This window comes from Pipistrellus hanaki (genome assembly GCF_964339955.1).
Source record: "Pipistrellus hanaki genome assembly, chromosome: 2".
Lineage (NCBI taxonomy): Eukaryota > Metazoa > Chordata > Mammalia > Chiroptera > Vespertilionidae > Pipistrellus > Pipistrellus hanaki.
In genome coordinates, this window is record NC_140504.1 from 132,729,421 (window position 1) to 132,756,887 (window position 27,467).

The following is a 27,467-nucleotide window of genomic DNA, read 5'->3' on the forward strand; positions in this document are numbered from 1 at the left end:
AGTGACAGTGCCCCTGGCCAAGAGAAATGGCTGCCAACTGTGCCCCAGCCCAGCCGTTCTTCCCCAGGCTCCAGCCCCAGACACTGACGTGGGCACTCAGGTTTCCAGAAGGCAGCCCTGAAGACCCAGGGCTGACTCTGGGTCTGAGCACTTGCCCTTACTGTCTAATATCTCTTCTGTTGAGAGTCCTTTTGTGAATTCAAGTCTTAGGGGATAGAGAGCCAGGCTGGGGCCAGAAGTGGGGGAAGAGGCAGGAAGAAGAGGACGGTGCTGAGGATGCTGGGCACCGGCCCAGTCCTGTCCCCTGTCCTTTCTTTAGGATTGCTGTGCCCACAAAGGAGCCCATTGTGGATGAAGATGATGATGTGGCTGAAGAAAGACAAAGAATTATTGGTGGGGGAAATAAAAATGATATCTTAAGTCTAAATGAACTAACGAAGGTAAGGAAATAGGTGTGTGTTAGTTTGGAGGTGCCAGTTAGACCCCGAGATGGCACCACATTGTTACTTGCCTTCTGTAGAATAAGCGATATGACTATGCAAGTGATTTGTTTTTCTTTTCTTTTCTTTTTTATCCTCACCCAGGTATATTTTTTCATTGATTTTTAGAAATAGTGGAAGGGAGGGAGAGAGACAAAGAGAGAGAGAGAGAAATGTCAATGTGAGAGAGACACATCAATTGATTGTCTCCTGCACATGCTCTGACCAGGGCCGGAGATTGAGCCCACAAATCCGGCCATGTGCCCTTGACCAGAATTGAACCTGAGACCTTTCAGTCCCCAGGCCAGTGCTCTATCCACAGAGAAAAACTGGCTTGGGCTAGTGATTCATTTTTCTAATTTTTTTGTGGTCTTGTCATCTTTGTATTTAACTAGTCTTCCAAGAACATAGAATTCCATTGAATTTTCCATAGTATTAATATTGGATACTGATGCAGGGCCTCAGCCAGAGCCTCACTAAGCTGTCTCTGGTCAATTTCTGCACAGGCTCAATTTCAGAATTCCTAGAGCTCACAGCTCCTCTCTGAATGCCCTTGTTAATCTGTAACTCTTCGTGTTGGTAGTTCTCGCCTAAGCTAGTCTTTGCTCTGTCTTGTCTTCCTTGCCCTGACCCTCTCTCAGTCCTCAGTCCAGTTTCTCTGATCTTGCAGATTTATTCGGGCACCTCCAGCCCCGCGGTGGACAGGCTGTGTGTAGGAGTCCGTCCTGGAGAGGTGGGTACTCTGCAGGTCACCCCGGAAAGGGCTTCGGGAATCAGCTCCTGTGCACACCTCCTCTTCCCACCAAAGCCGAGCTATCAGGCAAACAAAAAGCACAAGTCACCATAGGCCATTTTAAATTTTCTAGTAGCCACATGAAAAAGGTGAAAACAGGTAAAATTTATCTTAATTACTTATTTTATCCAATATATCTGAAATATTATGACTTCAACATATGACTCATATGAAGTATTTTATGTCCTTTTCTTTTATTCTAGGTCTTCAGAATCTGTCTTTTATACGTACAGCACATACCAGCTCAGACTAGAAGCGGTTTTAGTGCTCAGTAGTCACTTCGGGGGAGGAAAAATCCTCTTTCCTACTCCCTTCCGAGGTTCTCAGGCTCCATACATTGCTCTGACAAAGGACAGACTAATAGCAGAAAGACAAAGAGGTTTGTTAGCATGTGCATCACATGTACCTGAGGAACAAATGATGCAAACAGTTGGTTAGAACGTAGGCCTATCTAGCACCTCAGCAAAGGAACAACACAGTTTTAGAGAAGTGACAAGACAAAAGACAGGGACTTGGAGTTTCCAGGGTAGCAGATTGTAGGAAGGCAAATATATTGGGAACTAATGGCAAATAATGGCTGGTTAGTAAAATGTGTTATGTAGATTCCTCTGGTGCCATTTCCAGCCTGGTAAGAGTCTAAAGTTGTCTTCAGTGATTAACTTGTCTTTACTGGTAGAGAGTAGAGGGAAAGCACCTTGTAAATGTGTGTCCTACTTTTAGGCAAATAGGAGGAGGGCAGAAAGCTTTTCTTATCTCTGCTTCTCTTCAATTGCTTTCAGCTCTAAGTCATCCTAATGCCAAAGTGGCATATTTGAGGGAGTATATTCTACTACTGTGCACCACATGGAGCTAGTGGCTTCCTAATGGAAGCACAGGTCTAAAATGCCCCCCAACAGTCCCCCCCCCCCGGGCTCTAGGGTGAGGCCAGTTGTGTGTGTTCCTCCTCAGTGCTTTGGCCTCCTGGGAGTGAATGGAGCTGGCAAAACAACCACTTTCAAGATGCTCACTGGGGACACCACAGTAACCTCAGGCGATGCTACTGTGGCAGGCAAGAGGTAAGTGTCTCATTCATCCTGTCCCAGGGTATCACTCGTATGTCCTGGGTCATTCCCTGTCCCAGCATAGGGAAGGTGAGCATCAGACCCTGTATCTGAGGGTGACTCTGAGAGCCTGAAAGATCTGTACAGAAGTGTGGACTTTCCAGTGACCACAGTCCAAAATGTCCAAAATATAGACCTTCTGGAAAATGGAATTGGATTGTGATTGTTAGGAGTTTGCTCTTTTGCATGGATTCTCAGAAAGTTCTGGATGCACTAATTTAGGGATTTTTTTCTTTTTTGGTGTCATGAACTCCCTTGAGCATTTGAAGAACTTGTGCACCTACTTTCTATAAAAAGTGCACCAGGTCCCTCATTATCTACCTCCACATATTTTTGCAAAGAGTTTTGGAGAATTTCCTGGGCCTGAAAGCACATTTATGGTCCAACAGCACCCCTGAGCCCCAGGTTGAGAACCCTGGTATGCAGCATTCTTTCTCTGAGCTTCTACATGGGGTTGGGTTCAAGGGCCTTCCAGGGCCTTATTCTGCATTGGCTATTTCTGTGCTGATGCTTGGTTTTGCCAGGCCAAGGAAACTTTATGAAGGGATAAATGGCATGGACCCTTGGATTCGGGAGGTTGCCTTCTGCTCTTCGTAATAAGCTTTGAGTAAACAGACTGCTGACACAGGATAGAGCAGTGTTTCCCAACCTTCTCTCATGATGAGAATCACCTGGTGGAGTTGTTAAAACACAGATTCCTGAATCCCAACTAAGAAGTGCTAAACTAGAATTTTTGGGAACATATAGGTAAAATTGTATACTTAACTAGTGCTCTAACACAGATGTTATATACAGAGCACTAAGTTAGGTATGCAATTTTACCTATATGTTCTCAAAAATTCTAGTTTAGCACTTCTTAGTTGGGATTCAGGAATCTGTGTTTTAACAACTCCACCAGGTGATTCTCATCATGAGAGAAGGTTGGGAAACACTGGGATAGAGAACAGGAGCTCACACCTATTTGCCTCTCTCCAGCTGCTCACTGAACAGCAGAGCTCACACACATTCCATGTGCCCAGAGGAACTCTAGGCCCTGGTTTAGAAGTGGAGTTAGGCCCTGCTCATGTCTGCCTAATATTTGCCTGACTGAGCCCTCATCACCTAAGAGCCATCCTCAAATGGCCCAATGCCCACTGGGCAGGGGAGTCCTGAGATGCTTCTCTGGTTCCCAGACCTTCCCTGGTCATCCCTGTTGGGTCTGGAGCAAAGGGGCTGGCAGGGTGGAATGAGACCGTGGCTGGGCCTATCTCATCTGCAGATCCAGCTTAGCTTACAACCAAGCAAGTGACTTCACAATGGTAGCCAACAGAGTGCTGGTGGGAGGCAGTGTGCGGATGACAGAAGGATGTAATGGGATTTGCCATAAGACTTCAAGTTGTAGTCCCAATGGAATATAAGTCTAATGCTCAGAAGTTAAAAACCAAGATGAAAGCTAGAAAGAAATGATAGGTTTAAGACACAGGATTGGGGTTCTCTGGTTTGGAGGCTCCAAGTACACTCCTTGCTTCCCCGGGTGGCTTTAATTGGCACAGCCATACCTGGAATTATTTTTGTCACAGTGGGAGATTGTCATAGTGAATGACTTCTCTCTGCCCCATGCTATTGCACCCATCCTTTATTCATGGACCCCAAGCTATAAGGAAAAGGGGGAAGGAATTAAACCAGAGTAAGGGCAGTTTATGTTTCATCAAGGCAATGTATTTTCTAGTGAGGGAGAATATATCAGTAACTCAATTCACTTCATCTCTTCTCCCTGCCAGCCTCTTGCTTGGGGGTTGGGGGTGGGGGTGGGGTATCTATTTGGTTCCTCTTTCATTGACTGTATCTCTGCCAATAAATACAGATGGAGAAATTTACTTTCATTGGGAAGCATGTATCTTCTCTAGCTACTTCCCAAATGTCTGAAAGGGATCAAAAATCACTGTTCGAAACCTGATCTTCCTTTTGTTTTTAAACTAATATAGGAAGTTATCCAATCCAAAACTAAAGCTAATTTGGGTAACAGGTATTCAATTTATCCTAGACAGGGAAACTGGAGGATCTGGCTGGCTTCAAAGCTCAGAACTCCTGAAGTTCATGAGTTTCTAGACAAAGGCCCCTGCTTTGATTCCTCAGTGATGTACACGGTTCTGAAGCCCAGTGGGAGAAAAGGCAGCTTCCTTACTCTGTTGGCAGAGCTCCTCCAGCCCCAGCTCTCTCTTCACCCCCTCTCTAAAGGAAACTTGCTAATTGCTTTTTCTTATTGCAGTATTTTAACCAATATTTCTGAAGTCCATCAAAGTATGGGCTACTGTCCTCAGTTTGATGCAATTGATGACCTGCTCACAGGGCGAGAACACCTTTACCTTTATGCCCGACTTCGAGGTGTACCAGCAGAGGAAATTGAGAGGGTAAGCAATGGTTTGTTGTGGTAACTTAGGAATTTGGTAAACCATATAAGGCTATCTCATAAGAGTGCAGTTATTTAGAGGTGAGAAAGCTGTAGAATGCTATCCATTCAACAAATGCTCACTGAGTGTCTACTATGTGCCAAGTACTATTCTAAAAGAGGGGTATAACAATGAACAAAGCAGACAAAAATATCCCTGCCTCATATCTCACAAAACAATGTATGTATTTGTCCTTTCACCCAGTCTCACTTTTGGGAATTTACCCTGTAGGTATGCCTCCCAAAATACAGAATTCATATGCACAAAGTTATTATTGCATTTTAGTTGGAAAATATTGGAAATTACCTAAATGTACATAAGATATTAGTTGAATAACTTAAAGTCTTATGCAGCTGAAAGGAAGGAAGGAAGAAAAGAAAGAAGGAAGGAAAGAAGGAAGGAAGAAAGATCTCTGTGAACTTGTATGCAGTTATTTCCAAGAGATATTTTCAAGTTAAAAAAAAAAAAAAAAGCAAAGTGCAAAAAAGTACATGTAAAATGCTTCTTATGTAAGAAACTAGGAAAAATAAGAAAGCGTACATATGTCTGCTTATCTTTACAAGTATAAAAGATAAACCAGAAAAAAATAAATTTCATCACTGACAAGAGGGAAATGGGTAAAAGGGAAATGGGAGGGAATGTCACTTCTCTGAGTATATATCTTTGTATATCGATAGTTGTGACTTTAAAAGCATGTTAATAATATTCTACATATTCAAAAATAAAACTAAATAAGAATGGAAAGGGGGTAAAATGAAAACAAAAAGAAGATCCTAACTCTGAAAGCAAACTGAAGCAAATTAATCCAATTTTATTTCAAGATAAATAATATTTGCAGAAGGGAAAAGAACTAATACAAGTAACTGATGCTACAGTACTTGACTATTTATCCTTAGTCTTAAGTGGAGCAGAGGGGGGAAACCACAAACAAATTCCAAACTCTTTTCAGTCCATTTCTTATAGAAGCATGAGCAAAGCCATTCTAAAACAACTTAGATGTGATTTAGGTTTGAGTAAATGAATAAATGTGCTAATGTTGTTGGGAGCCAGAGTTCTCTTTGGAAGAAGGGACATATAAATATGAAAAAGGGGAAGGCAAAAAGTTACCCTGTGGAGATGGATTAGAATTGGAGATATTACTGTAAACTCATGAAATATTTATATACATGAGTTTGTGTATACATGCATAATGTGTTCCTGTATATTTGCACATATGCATGTATATGCATATCTATATGTGTGTGTAAGTGTGTGAGTGTGTGTGTATAAGTGTGTGTGTGTAAGTGTGTGTGTGTGTAAGTGTGTGAGTGTGTGTATAAGTGTATGTGAGTGTGTGTGTGTATAAGTGTGTGTGTGTGTGTGTAAGCGTGTGAGTGTGTGTGTGTATAAAAGAGAGTAAAGGGTTTATGAGTATTCTTTGTACTATTCTCATTTTTACACTTTCCTTAAGTTTGAAAGGATTCCAAATAAAAAGTTTAAAATGGAGCTACATTCTAGTGGGAGGGACAGATAATAATAGATGACAAGTAAATAAAATATACAGCATATTTGTGAATGAAAAATCCATTGCCCCTACAGTGGGGGCAATAAGTGGTGACTCCCCTCACCCATAAGGCAGGCAAGAATTGTTGCTGTCGGGTTGGCATGCTGAGGTAGGGTGGCCCAGGGAAAACCTCACAGAGGAAGTGAACTCTGAGTGGAGACATGAGGAGTTGAGAGAGGGGCCTCATGGATATCTGGGGGAAGAACATCCCAGGCAGAGGTACAACTGCACAGGCAGAAGCATTGTGGGCTTATCTCCACTAATTTCCCTGGTTTCATTCCTGTGCACATGTTATTCTCCATCACACACCTGTTATTCTCCATCACAGTTCCCTGTAGAGTTCCCTCAAAACACTGTTATAATCTGTCATCATTGTTTCTTTTGATTGTCTGTTGCACCACCCCCATCTCTGAGTACAAGATCAATGACTGTGTTTACCATTATCCTCTAGTGTAGGGGTGTCGAACTCAATCAGAGAAGGGGCCAAAATCTAAAATCCAGCCTAAATCGCGGGCCGAATGGTTTACTGAACAGTCATAAACTGACAATGTTAACCAGAAATGTGAATTTAAAATGAGTGGAACAATCTTTTCCTTAACAGTGCTGTTAACCAACTCACATGCTATCAAGCAAAACAGTAATATTGGAATGTACCTAAAATGCTCATTGTTTTGTTTTGTTTTCTGGCTAGATGTCTGACACCGTTTTCCCCGGATCAATGAGTCAATGTTCGGTTTTATTTCTTGGGCTGTAGCAACCCGCAAAACAGCATGGAGGTTGTCATCGGTAATGCGTGATCTGTGCTTGTTTTTGTTCAGATTCATTATTGAAAACATCTGTTCACAAAGATAGGTGCTCCCGAACATGGATAGAATACGGGCAGCATGAAGTCGGAGCTCTGGCATTGAGTCAGGGGGCAGTAGAGGGTAGAAGTCCTCAATTTCAACATCCTGAAACCTTGATTTCAGGCCACTGTCAGACTGAAGCTCGATTATCTCCATCTGAAGGTGATGGGGCACATTGTTGACATCAACTATAAAAGGATTGGCAAAGATGTCAAAGCCTGAGTGCTGTGTTCTAAAGTCAGAGAAGCGCCGCTCAAATTCACTTAGTGAACGGCTAACTTTGGTAGCCAGCAGACTGCAAGGAAAAGTACCAGAAATAGTGGTTGAGATACTCAAACAAATGGGAAAGTGGGCAAGATTGTCCTGTTCCAGTTGGGACTTCCATAGTTGAAGTTTACGCTGGAATGCTGTGATCATGTCAGACATCTTCGTGATGACTTGTTTGCGTCCCTGCAGCTTCAGATTCAGTTGGGTGAGATCCTCGCATATGTCACACATCATAGCAAAATCACATAGCCAGGCGGGATCCGACAGTTCAGGCAAGGGCTTTCCTTTACTTTCCATGAAAAGAGCAATTTGTTCTCTGAGCTCAAAAAATCTTTTGAGGACTGCGCTCTTGCTCAGCCATCTTACTTCTGTGTGGTATGGCACGTCTCCATGCTCTGCACCCACCTCCTGTAAAAACTGCTGGAACTGGCGATGATTCAGGCCACGTGCCTGTATAAAGTTAATAGTTTTAATGACTGTGGTCATTATGTCATTCATGTCCAGAACTTTTCCACACATAGCCTCTTGGTGGATAATGCAATGATAAGTAATCAAGGGTGTGTGGCAGTGACTTTTTTGCATTCTTTCCTTCATTAGTCCAACCAAGCCTTTCTTTTCTCCGCACATTGAAGGTGCGCCATCGGTAGTTAGCCCCACCAACTTTTCCCAGGGTAATTTAAAATTATTTATAGATTTCTCCACAGCCTCAAATATATCTCTACCAGTCGTCGTCCCATGCATGGCAGCTACATCCAAAAGTTCCTCAGTGACAGAGAGGTCGGTCTTCGTAGCACGTATAAAGATGGACAGCTGCGCTGTATCAGTGTTGTCTGTGCTTTCATTAATAGCAAGTGAAAAAGTGAGATAACTGCATGCCTGTTCGGCCAGCTGTGATGATAGATTTCCTGAGAGTTCTTGAACTCTATCTGCAATGGTGTTTCTTGACAAACTGACATTTTGAAAACTCTGTATCTGGTCTGGGCATACTTGCTCACACACTTTTAGCATGCATTGCTTCAAAAAGGCACCCTCTGAAAAACACCTTGAAGTACGGGCAATTTCTTCAGCCACTATAAAGCTTGCTTTCACTGCAGCATCATTTTTCGCTGTAGCCTTTGTAAACATTTGCTGCTGTGATTGTAGTTTGCCTTTTAGTTCTTTAACAATTTTATGCTTTTCTTCCCAAGTATATTTGCCATACTTAACATTATGTTTGGTGTCAAAATGACGACGTATATTGTACTCTTTCATCACCGACACTGTCTCATGACACAATATACACACTGGTTTGCCCTCTCTAAGCACAATCATGTATTCATTTTCCCATTTGTCATTAAATTGTCTGCCTTCACCGTCAACTTTTCTTTTCCTGGACATTTTGGGATCAATATTGGCAGTAAAAGATGTAGTTTATTGGAAATCTGCGTTAGAAGGAAAAAGTTGAAAACTGCACAGGGATAGCTTGATTTGGCAGATGGAGTGGAGAAAAAAAAAGTCAGTCAATAAATGCCTGGCTGGGTACAGATAGCAGATTCTGTTGCGATTTTTATGCCTGCACTTTATGCCAGGAACTGGCAGCTTCTGCTGTGTATTTTTTATGCCCGCACACTCACTCTCTCCTCTGCTCTGCCACCCGCACAACCATATCGGATGCCGGACTATAGGTCACGCCTCCTGAATCTCGCGTGACTTGTTATCTATGCGCATGCGTAATAGATAGCAAGTACGGCGGCCGGCGAGGCGGCCGGCGAGATCACAAGCCTCCTATGTCACCGCGCGTCATTGTGATGGAACGCAATGCGGTGCGGGCCACATTGCAAGGCCTGGCGGGCCGGATTTGGCCCGCGGGCCTTGTGTTTGACATGTGTGCTCTAGTGCCTAGAACAGAGCCTGGTTCATAGGGGGTGCTCAGTAAGTATATATTTGGTGCATAAGACCTCAAGTGTGACCCTGTGTAGGGGTGGAATCAATGAGACCCATCAATCTTAAACAGACACTAGGGCTCTTACTCATCCCCCCTAGCCATAGTTTGGGACACTGGGTGCTGTTCTTTGTAAGGCTGAAGCCCATTTCTCAGTACTGACCAAGCTGAATCTAAGGCACAGAGTGGAAAAAGACACCTGGTCCTCAAAGCATGTGCCAGAGAGCATGAGCCAGCAGGTGGCTCTGTCGTCCTAGATAAGTGAGATCTGGGAGCCCAAGGCTTTGAATTAGTGGAGGTCTGAGATGTTTGCTTGTCTCCCTCTTCCCTAGGTGGCAAACTGGAGTATTCAGAGCCTGGGCCTGTCTCTCTACGGGGACCGCCTGGCCGGCACCTACAGTGGGGGCAATAAGCGGAAACTCTCCACAGCCATTGCCCTGATCGGCTGCCCACCGCTGGTGCTGCTGGTGAGGGGCCCGTGACCTGTGGGGATAGGCGGACCCAAGGGTGGGAACCGAGTGATGCCTGTCTGTGATTGGGTCAGCAGATTTAGAAAATGCAGTGGTCTGATTTTGTCTGGACTGTTCATTTTGAGCAAATCAGCTCACTGGTGCATAGCACTTGGGGAAACATTCTCACTTGGAGTTCCTGGGAAGTCTCTTGTGGGGCCACATGCTCACAGCAGGATGTTCAGCCCCTTGAGGGGTGTGGGCATCTGCTCAGAAAGGGCTACTGCCGGGGAAGGTCTGCCTGGGGCTTGGGCAGGAGCAGGAGCCTGACCAGAGGCTCGGGTGGCTCTCACTCGGAGCTGGAGGCCCCGCTCATAAGATCTGGGGTTTCTGAGGCCATGAGTTTCAGAACTTGGAGGAAACCAGAAAAGTCCCCTAAGCTATCTCCTTGCCTCCTTGCAAACATGTGTAAGGTTTGGGGGGTTGTCATTTGCTTGTTTGCTTTTAAGGTAATTCTTTGCCTGAATCAACTTTAGCCCATTCCTGCGAGGAAATAGGCTAGAGGTAAGCCCGATCTGTCCTTATTCTCCCAATCTGCCACCTGGCTTGCACCCTCTGTGCCCAGGTATCCTGGGGCTCACCCCATTGGGGAGTGACTTGGGCATTGTCTGCCAGAGAGAACGCTCAGAGGAAGCCGACCATGGAGGGTGCAGTAAGTCAGGGCTCTGCCCTCTGCCTCCCCACAGGACGAGCCCACCACGGGCATGGACCCTCAGGCACGCCGCCTGCTGTGGAACACCATCGTGAGCATCATCAGAGAAGGGAGGGCTGTGGTCCTCACATCCCACAGGTAAGAGATTCCCAGGGGCTGGGGTGGAGCAGGCAGGTGGCTGGGAGTCCCTCACCCCTCACTCCTCTCCCCCACCCTGCAGCATGGAAGAATGTGAGGCCCTGTGTACCCGGCTGGCCATCATGGTGAAGGGCACCTTTCAGTGTTTGGGTACCATTCAGCACCTCAAGTACAAGTAAGGAGATGGTGGGCAGAGGGCTCCTTTGTTACCTTCAGTGGGGACCAGTTTGGGGGGTGGGGGGGTAGTCAACTAGGCCCTGTGCTTTCTACCTACACTTGGGAGGGTCCTGCCCCCTCACCACCAGCAGAGGCCAGTGTAGCCAGGCCTCATTCTGCATCAGCAAGTAGAGAAAGCCATTGTGCTGAAAGAAACCCTCTCTACTGGGCTAAGTGTCTGTGGCTGAAGGCTCCCGAGTCTCTAGATGGAGCCTTCTGATTGGGGTGGAAGCATATCTTGGCTGGGAGGAGGGAGAGTCATTACCACTGCCTCATTATCCTACCACTTGTCCCAACAAATCCAGGACCAATGGTCTATTTAATAAGAACCCACAACCAACTTAGGAATGGTTAGGAGACTAAACAGCCCAAGAATTAGCTTTCCTTTCTGGAATGTTGTACGCTTTGAGGTTTAAGAAATGACCATGTATCATACAACAAACCAGGAATGCCAGTAATCTTCAGTATATTGTCCATGGTACATTGCTGTGAATAATGTGGTATTAATAATGGTTTCTGCAAAGCTGATGATCAGTTAAAATAAAATTATGCCAATGATGCCATGCCATGCTCCCTTGAATTCTAATTTGCATTATAAACTAGGAAGGGTTGATTTATAGTCATCACTTGTTTGTTTAGCAAATGCTTTTTGAGATCCTGGAATATAAAAGTCACCATGCTGATTGGTGAAGGAACAGCACGTAACCCACCTTATCTAAGCCGAGGTGACCCATAGGAGTGTGTGGCACGGTACCCATCATTCCTACGTGCATCAGGGCAGGTTGATGGCTGAGAGAAACGCTAGTAGATTAGCTGCATTTGCATATTTGAGCCATGATTTTTTGAGCAACTACAGCTTGGACACTGCACAGACATCTAGAGGGACTTCTGCATGTGAGGTCACCTGACCTGTGCTGCAAGGTCCTGTGTCTGCTACTGAAGACACGGCTGTTCCCGCCTCCTTTCCTCTCACTCTTCATGATCCCTATGGGAGAGCAGGTGAGAGGGACTCTTCCCCGTGTGGAGGGACAGTTTTCCAGAGCTGGAAGGCAGAGGCATTTTATGTGGAGGGAAGAACCCTTGTCACAGAGGGAACACTGAAGGGAACTCTATGGTTCTTCATCCACATTGGGTGACCTGGTGAGGGAGGACGCAAGCACCTGGCCCTGGCAGCTCCATTGGTTTTGGAAGCTTCCACGGGGAAGTGCTTGCTTTCCAAGCCTTTGCTCCCACCTGGCCAGCCTCTTAAAGGGCCAGGCAGCCTTTCCACCACTGAATGAGCACTGGCCCCGTGCGTCTTCATGGGCAGGTCCGTGATCTCTGCAGGGAACTAAAACAACTTTGACTTCAGCAAGCATGTGAGAGGGAAAGGAGCAGGGAACATCCATGCCTCAGGAGTGGGACACAAAAAGCTTGACATAAGTCTGATGACCCACTGAGCCACAAACACATTTAATCTCTAAAATGTAGTATCAAACTATTTCTCCAGGAACTATCATGGGGCTTTTCCTCCTAGTGCTACACATGCGCAAAAGATTTATAATGTGACCTTTAATCCCCAATACTTTGATGAGTCTGTTCCTGATTTTGAGACTGCCTTAGACCCAACTACTAACGGGCCTGTACCACACTGCGGTGGGCGTCCATAGGTTCGGAGATGGCTACATCGTCACAATGAAGATCAGATCTCCAAAGGACGACTTGCTTCCCGACCTGAACCCCGTGGAGCAGTTCTTCCAGGGGAACTTCCCGGGCAGCGTGCAGAGGGAGAGGCACCACAACATGCTCCAGTTCCAGGTCCCCTCCTCCTCCCTGGCCAGGGTCTTCCGGCTGCTCCTCTCCCACAAGGACAGCCTGCTCATCGAGGAGTACTCAGTCACACAGACCACGCTGGACCAGGCAAGTCCCCGAGGGGAACTGGGTGCAGAGCTGGGCTATGCAAAGTCCTTACCAGACAGCCCAACCAGGCTTGAATCCCCACCACAGGGAGGCAGGATGTGCCTGGGGTTTAACCTCTGAGCATCTGTCCATTCGGGTAAAACTCAGTCTGTCAGAAATTGTTGTCTAATGCTATTTTAGTCATCAGCAAATTTCATTGATTGTGCTTCATCTTTCCCCCCTACACTATGGCTTTATTTCAACCTTCCTGTTTGTCATGGTACCACTTTTTTTCAAGTCAACTTTTTTGATGCTTAATTTACATCTAATAAATGCACCCATTTAAGGTGTACAATTTGGTGAGTTTTGGTAAACATGTATGCCATGTATCAGGTTTTTTTCAATGTGATCTTTTTATTGTGGTAAAATACTAGTATACATACCATAATTACCTATTATAAGTGTATAATCCAGTAGCACTAAGTACATTCACACTGTCCACATAATCACCATGCATCCCAAGAAATTGTATATCTTCCAAATTCACACTCTGTATCCATCAAACAACAGTCTCCATCCTGCCACTAAATGCTGACTACTCCCACTGTTCTACTGAATGCTGACTACACTCATCCCTCATATAAGTGGAATTAGGCAGCATTTTATCCCCTTTGTCTTATTGCACTTGATATAAAGTCTTCAAGAATTACCTACGTTGTAGTATGTGTCAGAACATCCTTCTTTAAAGGCTGAGTAATATTCTGTTGTATGTCTGTAGCATGTTTTATTTATCCATTTATCCATCTGGACATTTGAGTTTTTTCTGGGGTATTTTGTTGTCGCTGTGTGTTTATTTTAAGTAGACATCCTCACAGACTGTGCAATAAAGCATGGACATCGGCAATAGCCTTTGATGAGCTGGCTCAACAGCACCTTCTCATCCATAAGCAGAGGAAGGCATGAGCAAGAGTCACGGCCACACTGCATTGAATAAAGGCCAGAGGAGAGATGAGATCAGATCCTGTTTTGTTTTTTGCTTTTAGTTTCTTGTTCAGAGGCTTAGAAGGATGTAGCTACTTGGGATCTGCCTTGTTTACCCCACATCCTCTGAGTCCTCCCAGGGGCCCTCCAGTGGCTCAGCTCAGAATTCTAAGAAACAAGCCCTGTCAGAAATTGTCTCAGGTGGGCCAGCCTTCCCTCCTGCAGCACACAAGCTGTTCCAGCCGACTGTATATGAACTGTGGGAAAGAGAAAGCCCAGTGGGGGTGGGGAGGTGGGTGTGTGAGTGGAAGGGACCATTCCTCTCTTTTCTTGCTCATATACCTATTTTTGCTCTTTCCTTGCCTTCAGGTATTTGTGAACTTTGCTAAGCAGCACACTGAAACTCATGATCTCCCTTTGCACCCCCGAGCTGCTGGAGCCAGCGGACAAGCCAAGGTACCACCACTCTTTCCCAGCCCACTGCTGGTCCACTGGGCCTGAGGCCTCCAAGGCTCAGATATGCCTCCTGCTCAACCACACACACTGCGTGTCCCTGTCTACCCCTCTCTCATGGTTGTGTGGTAAAGGACTTTCAATTGATAGTGGTGTGGGTTCCTTTTATAGTCAGGGGGAAAATTGGATGATATGGGAGAGTATTTTTAAGAATTTTCCCAATTATTTTCACAGCAAAAATGATTTAGATTTTGGAAATTAGAAGCAGGGAAAATAGGAAAAAATATTAAAATGTCTTGATTGTTGGGATCCAACTCTACATCTGGTCATGTGTTTGAATTTCAAAGGAAAGGATTTAAGTAGCACTTCAATTGAATGGTACATAGAGTTGGTTAAAGTGAGCATTGTCTGTTTTAGGGAGAGGGCTCTTTGTTCTTTATAAAATTATAAAAGAAAGATGAGGAAGAAAAAGCAATAGAAGGTATGTATTCTGGCCTGTGGTAACTCATGGGATAGGTGCTTCCAGTTCCTGCCCTGGCATCACATCCCAGCACACCCACCCCTTTACAATTTCCAAAAGGGAGCGCGTGAGGGAGGGAGAAAGGGAGAGAGAGAGTGTCCTGGAAGAGGCATCAGGTGCCTTGGTTTAAGCCTGGGATGATAAGGGGACAAACTATCTCAGTCATTCTCTCTAGACTTACCTGGAGAGTAAATTAAATAAAATCAAAGAGCTTTTCCAACCAGCAAAGATGTGCAAAACCTTATTTCCCATAAATTTCTCATTCCTCCCACCATCTTATTAGTTACAAGGAAACCAAATACTGCTAATATTGGACATCTCCCTTCCAAGGCCATGCTTAGGATGAATGTCCCCTTCCTTTGCCTAGTAGAGACCTAATGGCTGCTTGGCAAGGTTGACTTAGACCCGTCTCCCAAGAGGGCTCCAAAATCTGCAGGTGATCCGCCCGCGCGCAGCCTCCATTGGCTGCAATCACTGCTCCCAACGGTCCCCAACCGACCCCAATGGTCCCCCAACCGACCCCAACCGCCCCCAATGATCCCCAACTGACCCCAACTGACCTCAAACGACCCCAATGGTCTCGGAAGGTCCCCAAGGATCCCAGCCATCACCAATAGTTGCCAGAGCCCCTTCCCTCCTGGGCGGGCATCGCTGTGGACGGGACGGGAAGGAGGCCCGGTCTGAGGACAGTGAAGCTGGAATCCTGACCAGGTCCTGGGAGCCAGTGAGTCCCTCTCAGTGAGCCCCTTGCCTTAGGACTTGCCTGTTTTTGTTTTTGTTTTATTTGTTTTTTTCTGTTTGAACCAGTTTTACTCTACCTTCTTCTAGGAAGTCTTTTTAACCTTTTATTAATAAACAAACAATAGAATCAGTATGGGTCAGTTTCCTAAGAGGATTTTCATAAGCCTTGAAATTATTTTATCAGAACATATAGAAATAATAGGGATAACTGAAATACACTTTAATTTGAATTAACAAAGATTAATTCAAGCTGAATTCTGTTAGTGATGCATTGTATATAGAAAAAAAAAAGCAGCTTTTAGTTTGAACATGGGAAAATAAGTAAATGTGGCCATAAGGTCAATCCTTAGGGAGAATAATATAATTTACTGTGTCCTGTGTGTTGTAAGGGTGTCTGTATGGAGGGCGCCATCTGCCGGCCGTAGAAAGAACCGCTGTGGGAAGACCGCCTTGCACAGTTTAGGGGACTTCTCAGAAAACATTTTCCTTCTAATTCCACCTCAAACCTGGAGTAAAATTCCAGGAGGGAAAACAGCTTTTAATAAACATGGCCAGGTTGGGATTCTAGTATTGATTTGACTTGTTTCCATAACTCTGAGCTTGGTGTCACATATTGAATTAAAAAAATATATCATCATGGGAAAGTGCAGATCCCTGTCTTTATTTCCACCCAGATCAGTCGGTTAGAAATATGATTATTGCTCCTGTTTGTGCCCTTGATCTTTAATCCAGAGAATGCTGTGGGACCCCCAAGTGCACGAGTTTATAAAAATATGCATACAATAATTTTTAAATTTAACTGCATTATTAATTTATTTGTTTCAAATTACCTTTTAAAAGCAGGGAAATTCTACATTAACATAATTTTACTATAAATTGGTTGTAAAATAAAAACGTGTATTTTTAAAATTCTTTCCAAGTGCCAGAAGCCAATTCCAGAATGTCAGAAGGGCTGAATCACCTGGGAATGGCTGAGGGCATTTCCCAAACCTGAAAAGGATGCATAAAATGACTGCTTGCTGCCAGACAGCTAAGGGCATTTCAATCTACATGTTATTGCCTCCTACTGGCCAAACCCCGGCACCCAGGATATGTTTGTTGATATTTTACAGAGAGAGAGGAGGAGAGAGGGGAGAGGGGAGAGGGGAGAGGGGAGAGGGGAGAGGGGAGAGGGGAGAGGGGAGAGGGGAGAGGAGAGAGGAGAGAGGAGAGAGAGAGAGAGAGAGAGAGAGAGAGAGAGAGAGAGAGACACGCAACCTTTTGGTGCCTGGGATGATGCTCCAACCAACTTAGCCACCCGATCAGGGCTCAAGTGTGAATTTTTAAAATAGAAAAATAAATTGATTGGCTTGTTCTATAGTGTATATAGTACATGAAATGGATTCTGACACAGGTCATTTTTATAAAGGTTATTTTTTAATTAGGTTTTTTTTCTTCACATTTTCATGGTATATGCCCTACTTAAAACGTGAATAATGAGATTCCACAAATAGGAAAGGAATTTGGTTAATTTTTTTGACACTCATTGAACCTAAGGAGCAGCTATGTATCAGTATCTTTACTCCATTGGTTTCCAATAACAATTGAAGATCCTATTTCTTTCTCCTGCCCCTCCTTTCTCTCTTGCATTGCTCCTTCCTTCTCCTTCCCTCTCCTTTCCACCTTTTCCTCTTACCTTGTAATTTGGTGTTCATGCCTGTTCTCTGGAAACTTCTTTCAAGATCACCTTTCCAAGTCCAAGGGAGTATTTGCTGAGGTCATTTTGTACGTTTCAGTGATAAGTGTTTCTAAAGTAATTAGCAATATGTACCATCCCTACAGCTTTAAACACTATTTTTCGTTTTTATAAAAATTTTATTCTTGGATTAGTGAGCTGGACATGGACAGGTCACATCATGACCACTGGGGTGGCATGGACTCTAGGGGGTGGGCGTGGAGATGGGGGTGGGGGTGGAGGACTTTGAAAACTTTATTCATTCCCTTTCTCTCTGTCTCTCTCTCTCTCTGCCCGCCCTCCCCGACCCCGTTTCTGCCTAACAGTCAAGAAACAGACTCCCCCACCATGTGGATGAAGGGCTGTCAGATACACTTTGAAAATTCGGTTCCCTGGTGGATTTAGGAATTTCCTTGAAGGGAAACATGGCCCTCACTGTGCTGCCACCAAGGCCACCTAGGCCTGGAGACATCCCTAAAGGACAGATAGTAATAGAAACAGGAACAGTAAGCATTGCAGCGTGTTTTCTGGGGTTTTGTTTGTTTTAGAGATCTATAAATTTATAACACAGTGATAAGCTTGCACCTTCACACTGCATTGTAAGCTATGTAAATGTGAAATCATGATAAGGATGTACTATTGTATGTGGGCTGTACATTAAAATGAACGAACGAATGAATGAATAAAAATAATAAATTAAATTTTTTTATTCTTATTTATTTATTCATTTTTTTACATTTCTTGACTGTGTTCTGTTTTTCTTCCTGCTTTTCCCCACCCCCATATCCATATAGATATTTACTGAAGGTTCAGTCTTGGCATCTCAGCTCACTCTATACAGTTTCTTATTGATCTTATAAACCCACAGAGCATAAACTGTAGGTGGCCCTAAAATATTTCCTGGCCTTGACTTCATTCTAGAATTTCAGAACATTTCCAGTTGCCCTCTAGACCAAACTTAATTTTTCCCCAAATTTTATCTCTCTCTTATTTCTCCCTATTTCTATTGCATTGAGGGCAGACATTTTGTTTTGCCTTTTATTACATTCCTAATATCTACTATAGTATATGGCAGCAAGGAAATGCTCAACAAATATTAAATAAGTGGCTTTTCAGGAACAAGGGCCTTGACTCTTGTAATCATTGTCTACTTCTCTTTTATCACCCCTAAGGCTTTGAATCACTCTCCTGTTTTCCAATCATGGCCTGTGGTCAGCCCTCATTCTTCCTACCTGGAATTTTGTAGCAGTTTGCTAAATGGTTGTACTGCATTTGATTTCTGCTCTTTCTGGTCTGTACTGCCTGTATAGCCACCATTTCTTGGATAGTTCTGGTCATTCACTCAGCAAGTATTTCCTGAGCACCACTGTGTGCCAGGGTCTTTAATAGATGCTGGTATAAAATGATGTGCTATCCTTGTCATAGGAGCTTATAGTCTAGTAGGAGAAAGAGAAATAAAAAGTTCATTGAATATGAGGTGATGAAGGCTAATTATAATACAACATTTCAAAGTTTGCCTGACTGTGTGGGAGGAGCCTAGCTCTGCCTGGAGAGATCAGGGAAAGACTTGAATGACTTTAAGGTCCAGGGAGTTTGCTTAGTAGACAAGGACCAGTGAGCACACCTTACTCTGAGGAATCAGCCTGTGCATATTCCCAGAAGCATTTCAAACCTCTGCCCACAGGACTGTTGCTTAAAATGTAAACTGAGTAACCTGCTCCTGTGTTGCTCCTTCCACCTTTTCCTGCAGTCATTCTTCTAGACCAGTAACACCCTCAACTTTCTTCTGAGATTTATTCAGATTGTCTTTTCTGTCCTTTTTATCCCATTACCCCATCCACTTATACAAGTGTTCAGTTTATTTTTTGTTTGTTTGTTTGTTTGTTTTCCATCCTGTTTTCCCAAGGAGGTTGTTTGCTATTTCTGTTTGGATAATTGTAGAATTTATAGTGATTTAGTTACTTAGGGAGATGGCTCTTTCCTTTGGTGGATTTTGAGATCATTTTACTCATTTTGCCCTACAGCCACTGCGGGAGACTTCTGTAAATAATAGACACTTGAAAAATTTTGACTTCCTGGATGTGTATATTCTGCAAAGGCACACTATCTACGAGCACACTATCAATGAGCTGCAGTCTGTGGTCACAATTGTGTGCTTGTTGTTATGGGTGATGGCCAGCTTTTGCTTCAGTTGAGCAAGACAGACAGACTTTCTTCCACTCCAGTTTCTGTGCAAAAGTGGGAATCCTGTCACATTGATTTTCTTGTGAATGTGAAATTCAGGAATGATTTGTCCTTGGCATCTGCTCAACTTTGCTTTCTTTGGTTGAAGGAACACAGTATGAGGTTGGTGCCTGCTAGACAGTTTATGGTTTTACTTTCCTAAGGTCATGAAATTGTTCTCTTGTATCCTATTCTAAAAGCTTTTACAGTTTGTTTCCTTATTTTTAGGTCATCCATTAATCTGTACTTATTTTGTGTATAATGTAACATTTAAGTACATTGTTATTTTCCCCCAGGTAGATATGAAAGTGTCTCAGAATTTACAATTCATTTTTTAAAATATATATTTTATTGATTTCAGAGAGGAAGGGAGAGGGAGAAAGAGAAACATCAATGATGAGAGAGAAACATTGATTGGCTGCCTCCCTCACACCCTCTACTGAGGATCGAGCCCACAATCCAGGCATGTGTCCTTGACTGGAATTGAACTTGGCCCCTTCAGTCCACAGGCTGCTGCTCTATCCACTGAGCCAAACCAGCTAGAACTATAATTCTCTTTAAGTTAAAAAGACATGAAGCAAATTTATTGAAATACAAATTATAAATCATAAAATTAATAATATTCACCCATTTCAAATGTACAATTCAATGAGATTTAGTGAATTTGCAACCATCACCATAATTTAATTTTAGAACATTTTCATCAACTTTCCTGCCATATACAACTAATCTGTCAATGGATTCCTATTAGTTTTTCATCTTGAGATCACTGCAGCATCCTACTATGCCACTACCCATTTTACAACTTGGTATACACCTTACTTTTCTTTGGATATACATAATTTTAATGCAGAACTTTAAAAAAGCAAAATGCAACATTCTAAAAACCCCTAAAATTTATTGTTGATACTAATTCCTATGAGTTTGCTTAAATCAAGAAATTATAGAAACCATGGAACATCTACATTAATAATAAGGTAAGATGCAAATTAACCATAGCTTTGAGATGCCCACCAGCCAATCAGGACCGAGATGCAAATTAACTCAACAAAGATGGTGGCTTAATTTGCATACATGGTGTTGATCGGCCAGAGGTGGGGTGGGATGCTTGTGTCACAACAACACAGGTGTCCATGCCTCTGGGCAGTGTGGGAAGGCGGAAAGGCAGCTCTGGGCCGGAGCACAGGCAGTGCTGGCAGCCAGGGAAGGAAGGCTTATTCTTGCATGAATCTTTGTGCATCAGGCCTCTCGTTTAGAAATATTTAGCATCAAAAACTTTAAAATCTAAATGTATTTAGTAGCCCCTCAAAAAGCTACAGCCTGCATTTATTAAAAAAGTATTTTCTCTACAAAGAATCTTATCAGCTATACAACAATTGGTAGTTTTTATACTGAAGCTAATATTGAGCTGCCCTTGAATTCACGTTCTTGGCAAAACAACTGCCTGGGAAGACACATAATACTCCAGACACATCATTTTAGGATAGTAATTTATTCTTCATCTTTACCCTCATCATCATTTCCTCTTCCTGCTCCTGCTCCTCCTCCTCCTCTGGTGTGTTCCTCTTTGAGCTGTTGGCCTGCCAGGGCCCTTCTTTCCCCTTCACTTTGGCTCTGGGCACAGGAGGCAGGAATATCCTCTCCATATCTGTCCTTCAGCTGCTTCTTGTTCAAATGGCTGCTTGTCTTTGGCTGACTGTTCAGATCACATTTCACCCAGGTTTTTTTGCAGTATCCTCATTGGATAAACCAGAGTGTTTACTTTTGGCCTTCGGGCAGTGTTCATAGAAAAACAAAAAGAAGGCAAATGGAGGAGTTTAAGGAGCTTTGGGATCTTTTTTCTTATCTTTGGGAGAATTATATATATCAAATTTAAGTTATTTATTGTTTAAAGAATTACACAAGTCTCCTTTTCCCCCACTGACCTCTCCCCAACTGGCCCCACCAGCAGCACATGCCCACCTAAGCCCCCATCCCCCACGCCTGTGTCCATTGGTTATACTCATATGCATGCTTACAAGTCCTTTAATTAATCTTTTACCCCCTCCCCTCCTCCTTCAGCCTACCTTCCCTCATAGGTTGGTCAATCTGTTCAATGCTTCTATGACTCAATCAGTTTATATTGTTCATTATGTTCCACAAATAAGTGAGATCATGTGATATTTATCTTTCTCTGACAGACTTATTTTGCTTAGTATAATGTTCTCCAATTCCATCCATGCTGTTGCAAATAGTAAGAATTATATTTTTACAGCAGTGTAGTATTTCTTTTTTTTAATATATTTTATTGATTTTTTTACAGAGAGGAAGGGAGAGAGATAGAGAGCTAGAAACGACGATGAGAGAGAAACATCGACCAGCTGCCTCTTGCACACCCCCCACCGGGGATGTGCCCACAACCAATGTACATGCCCTTGACCTGAATCGGTCCTGGGACCTTTCAGTCTGCAGACCGACGCTCTACTACTGAGCTAAACCAGTTTCGGCAGCAGTGTAGTATTTCATTGTGTAGATGTACCACTGTTTTCTAATACATTCATCTGCTGATGGGCACTTAGGTTGTTTCCAAATCTTAGCTATTGTAAATTGTGCTGCTATGAACATAGGGATGCATATATCCTTTCTGATTGGTGCTTCTTTTTTCTTGGGATATATTCCTAGAAGTGGGATTACTGGGACAAATGGGAGTTCCATTTTAAAAATTTTGAGGAAACGCCACACTGTTCTCCACAGTGACTGCACCAGTCTGCATTCCCACCAGCAGAGCAAGAGGGTACCTTTTTCCCCACATCCTTACCACTTGTCAGTTTGTTGATGATAGCCATTCTGACAAGTGTGAGATGATACCTCATTGTCGTTTTGATTTGCATCTCTCAGATGATTAGTGACTTTGAACATGTTTTCATATATCTCCTGGCCTTCTGTTTGTCCTCTTTCAAAAAGTGTCTATTGAGGTCTTTGCCCATTTTTTGATTGGATTGTTTATCTTCCTTTAAGTTGTATGAGTTCCCTATAAATTTTGGAGATTAAAGCCTTATCAGAAATTGGCAAATATGTTCTTCCATGCAGTGGGCTTTCTTATTGTTTTGTTGATGGTTTCTTTTGCTGTGCAGAAGCTTTTTATTTTGATGTAGTCCCATTTGTTCATTTTCTTCTTAGTTTCCATTGCCGTAGGAGTTATGTAAGTAAAGATATTACTACAAAAAATGTCTGCTATTTTGTTGCCTGTGGCTTCTTCTATGATTTTTATGGTTTCCCATCTTACGTTTAAGTCCTTTATCCATTTTGAGTTTATTTTTGTGTATGGTGTAAGCTTGTGGTCTAGTTTCATATATATATATATATATATATATATATATATATATATATATATATATATATATATATATATCTGACTAGTTTTCCCAACACCATTTATTATAGAGACTGTCTTGACTCCATTGTATGCTCTTGCCTCCTTTGTCAATGTTAACTGATCATAATGGCTTGGGTCAATTTCTGGGTTCTCAGTTCTGTTCCATTAGTCTATATGTCTGTTCTTGTGCCAAAACTGTATCAGGCAGTTTTGAAGACAGTGACTATGTAGTATAGCTTGATAACTGGCATTGTGATCCCTTCAACTTTGTTCTTCTTTCTAAAGATTGCTACAGCTATTTGGGGTATTTTTTTTTATTTCAGATAAATTTTTAGAGAGTTTGTTCTAGGTCTTTGAAATATGCCATTAGTATTTCAATGAAGATTGCATTAAATCTATAGGTTACCTTGGGTAGTATGGACATTTCAATGATGTTGATTCTACCAATCCATTAACATGGTATATTCTTCCATTTGTATTCCTCTATCTTTTTTTTCAAAGTCCTGTAATTTTCTGAGTACAGGTCCTTTACCTTCTTGGTTAAATTTATTCCTAGGTGTCTTAGTTTTTTTGTTGCAATGTAAGTGGAATTGTTTTTTTTTTTTTTTTTTTTAGTTTCTCTCTCTGTGAGTTCATTATTGGTGTATAAAAATGCCATAGATTTTTGTGTATTAATTTTGTATCCTGCTACATTGCCAAATTCATTTATTCCAGTCGTTTTTTTGATGGAGTCTTTAGGGTTTTCTATGTACAATATCATGTCACCTGTGATTAATGACAATTTTACTTCTTCTTTTCCAATTTGAATGCTTTTTATTTCTTCTTCTTGTCTGATTGCTATGGCTAGCACTTCCAGTACTATGTTTAATAGGAGTGGTGAAAGTGGGCATCCCTGTCTTGTTCCTGGTCTTATAGGAAATGTTTTTAGTTTTTGCCCATTGAGTATGCTGTTGGCTGTATGTTTGTAATACAAGGCTTTTATTATTTTGAGGTATGATCCTTCTATTCCAACTTTGCTGGAAGTTTTTTTAATCAAGGAAGGCTATTGAATTTTGTCAAATGCTTTTTCTGCATCAAATGATATGATTATCTGATTTTTGGCTCTCAATTTGTTTATGTGATGTATCACGTTTATTGATTTGTAGATATTGTACCATTCTTGCATCCCCGAAATAAATTCCACCTTGGTAATGGTGTATGATCTTTCTAATGTAATGCTGGATTTAATTTGCTAGGATTTTGTTAAGGATTTTAGCATCTATATTCATCAGGGATATTGACCTTAATTCTCTTTCTTTGTAGTGTCTTTATCTGGTTTTGAGATTAGGGTAATGTTGGCTTCATAGGAAGAGCTTGGAAGTATGCCTTCCTCTTGAATTTTTTGGAATAGTCTGAGAAGTTTTAGTTCTTCTTTGAATGTTTGGTCAACTGCCCTGTGAAGCTCTCTGGCCCCAGACTTTGGTTTGCTGGAAGTTATTTTGATGACTGCTTTAATTTCCTACTTAGTTATTGGCCTGTGGAGATTTTTTTTATTCTTCCTGAGTTTGGAAGCTCATATTTTTCTAAGAATGTATCCCTTTTCTCATGGTTGTTTAGTTTGTTGGAATAGAGTTGTTAATAATTTTTTGTTGTTGTTGTTGTTGTTGTCGTTTTAAACAATCTTTTGTATTTCTGTGGGGTCTGTTGTGATTTCTCCTCTTTCATTTCTGATTTTGTTTATTTGGGTCCTCTCTCTTTTCTTTTTGCTGAGCCTGGCTAGAGGTTCATCAATTTTTTTTATTCTTTCAAAGAATCAGCTCTTGGTTTCAATGATCTTTTGTATTTTTTAAAATTATTTTTTTTTATTTTTTGGTCTCCGTGTCATTTATTTCTGCTCTCATCTTTATTATCTCATTCTTTCTGCTCACTCTGCTTTTCTTTTTTTTCTTTTAAATATATTTTATTGATTTTTCACAGAGAGGAAGAGAGAGTGATAGAGAGTCAGAAACATCGATGAAAGAGAATCATCGATCAGCTGCCTCTTGCACACCCCCTACTGGGGATGTGCCCGCAACCAAGGTACATGCCCTTGACCGGAATCGAACCCTGGACCTTTCAGTCTGTAGGCTGAGGCTCTATCCACTGAGCCAAACGGGTCTTGGCTCACTCTGCTTTTCTTCTTGCTCTCTTTCTAATTCTTTAAGTTGTAGAGTTAGATAACTTATTACCATTTTTTTCTTTTTTAATATTTTTTTAGTTAGGCCTGTAGAGTTATGACCTTCCCTCTGAGAACAGCTTTCACTGTCTCCCATAGTTTTTGGGTTGTTGTTCTTTTCATTGTCATTTGTTTCCAGGATGTTTTTAATTTCTCCTTTGATCTCTTTGATAACCCAATCATTGTTTAATAGCGTGATATTCAGCTTCAAAGTGTTAGAATTTTTTTATTTTATTTTTTTTTTATAGTTGATTTCTATTATTATGCCATTTTGGTCTGAGAAGATGCTTGATATAATTTCAGTCTTCTTGAATTTGAAGAGACTTCGCCTGTTCCTCAATATGTGCTCGATCTTTGAAAATGATCCATGTGCACTTGAGAAGAATGTATATTCTGTAGCTTTGGGGTGAAATGTTCTGAAGATGTCAATTAATTCAATCTGATCTAGTGCGTCATTTAGGATTACTGATTCTTTGCTGACTTTTTGTCTATAGAGGATTTATCCAGTGATGTTAGTGGGGTTTTAAAGTCCCCTACTATGATCATATTGCTATCAATCTCTCTCTTGATATCTTTCAGAAGTTTTTTGTTTTTTTTTCCCCTAATGTATTTTGGTTCTCCTGCATTGGGTCTGTATATGTTTAATAGAGTTATATCCTCTTGCTATATTGATTCATTTAGTATTATGAAGTGGCCTTCCTTATCACTTGTTATGGCCTTTACTTTGAGGTCTATTTTGTCAGATATAAGTATTGGTACCCCAGCCTTTTTTTCATTTCCATTTGCCTGAAAGGTATTTTTTCATCCCATCACTTCCAGCCTGTGTAAGTCTTTTGTTCTGAGGTGGGTCTCTTGTAGACAGCATATATATGGGTCATTTTTTTAATCCATTCGGCCACATGTTTGATTGGAGCATTCAGTCCATTTATGTTTAGATTATTATTGATGGGTACTTGTTTGTAGCCATTTTTATTTTTTTATAACAGTGCCTTTAGCATTTCTTGCATTGCTGGCTTGGTACTGATAAATTCCCTTAGCCTTTTTTTTTTTTTTTTTTTTTTTTTTTTTTTTTTTTTTTTTTTGTCTGTGAAGTTTCCAATTTCCCCTTCAATTTTGAATGAGGCTTTGCTGGATAGATTGTTCTTGGATTCAGTCCCCTGCTTTACATTACTTTGTATACTTCATTCCCTTCCCTTCTGGACTGATGTGTTTCTGTTGAGAAATCACTGGGTAATCTAATAGGAGATCTTTTGCAGGTAACTCTCTGTTTCTCTTTTGCAGCCCTTAAGATTCTCTTTTTGTTGTTAATGTTTGCCATTGTAATTACGATGTGTCTTGGGGATGGGCCTTTTTGGGTTCAACTTGTTTGGGATGCTCTGTGGTTGTGTGACCTTTATCTTCCCTGCATCGGGGAAGTTTTTTGTCATTATTTCTTCAAATATGTTCTCTAATCCTTGCTGCTCTTCTTGTCCTTCTGGCACCCCTATTATACCTATGTTACTTTGTTTCATGTTGTCCCAAAACTCCTTAGGCTCTCCTTCTGCTTTCATTTTTTCCCCCTCCAGTTGCCATTCAGATTAGGCTTGTTTCTCTACCCTCTTTTATAGCTCACTAATTTAGTCCTTTGCTTCTCTTGGTCTACTCTTAAAACCTCCCATTGTATGGTTTATTTTAGCTACATCACTTTTGATTTATTCTTGATTCTTACATAAGTTGTTCATTTTCTCAGACACCTGGTTTATGAAATGTACGACCATTATTCTGAATTCTTTTTCTGACATATTGCATGCCTCCATTTTATTTAGTTTCTTTTGGGGGGCTATTCCTCCTTTTCTTTCCTGTGGGGGTTGCTTTTTTGTCTCCCCATTTTCTGCTGTCACTGAAGAGTCCAGGCACTGAGTTGAGTCAGGACTGAGTTGCATTGGTGGGCTTGGAGAGAGCTTCGTGCACCCTGACAGTCAAGGGCAGGCTCAGAGTTTTAGAAGGCATGGCTTGGCAGGAGCCAGCTTGGATGCCTGGTAGATGTGGCCACAGACATTTAGGGGCTGGCTTGGGTGCTTGGGAGCTGTGTGGCCAACACAGTCTGGCAGGAGCCACACATCAACATTCAGGGGTTGGCTAGGGTACCCAGGAGATGTGGCTGGCAGCAGCCATGCATGCCAACAGTCAGGGGTGGCTTGGGATGTGTGGGACCTATGCCGCCATGGTGGGTAGGCAGGAGGGAAATGCCCTCCAGGACACTCAGAAGCCTGAGGCTGGGGTGGCTTGAGTCTCTGTGTCCCTGGGTCTGCAGCTTTGGTAGCAGGTCTTTGTCCAGAGTGGCTGTAGGGTCTCAGTATTTGTATGAGGCCAGTCTGGGTGGTGGTGAGGCTGGGCTCCTAGTCATAGCAGCTCTGCCCTTAAAGATGGAATGGTTTCTGTGCCAGCACCACCACCAGGGAGTGCTTGCACCAGTGGTGGGGGCTTCCAGTCTACAAGAGTCTGGTTTGCCAGCCCCGAAAAGACTTGCAGGGTCT

The 27,467-nt window shown here is 42.4% G+C and overlaps 1 protein-coding gene across 7 annotated transcripts in view; it reads left to right on the plus strand.

Annotated features, from left to right (window-relative positions):
- Positions 1-27,467, plus strand: part of ABCA4 (ATP binding cassette subfamily A member 4) — a 138,373-nt gene that overhangs the window by 102,662 nt on the left and 8,244 nt on the right. For 3 of the 7 annotated variants that reach the window (XR_014794060.1, XR_014794062.1, XR_014794063.1), the window contains 9 exons: positions 320-440; positions 1,150-1,212; positions 2,221-2,327; positions 4,621-4,762; positions 9,710-9,844; positions 10,573-10,676; positions 10,759-10,851; positions 12,542-12,791; positions 14,121-14,207. Coding sequence is in view for 3 of the 7 variants with exons in the window: in XM_084873367.1 (XP_084729493.1) it covers positions 320-440; positions 1,150-1,212; positions 2,221-2,327; positions 4,621-4,762; positions 9,710-9,844; positions 10,573-10,676; positions 10,759-10,851; positions 12,542-12,791; positions 14,121-14,207; positions 17,506-17,559 (1,156 nt within the window). In the remaining 4 variants the exon portion in view is untranslated. Of the gene's footprint in view, positions 1-319; positions 1,213-2,220; positions 2,328-4,620; positions 4,763-9,709; positions 9,845-10,572; positions 10,677-10,758; positions 10,852-12,541; positions 12,792-14,120; positions 17,877-27,467 lie in introns of those variants that run through there. The other 4 variants (XR_014794061.1, XM_084873367.1, XM_084873368.1 and 1 more) reach the window with 3 other exon arrangements.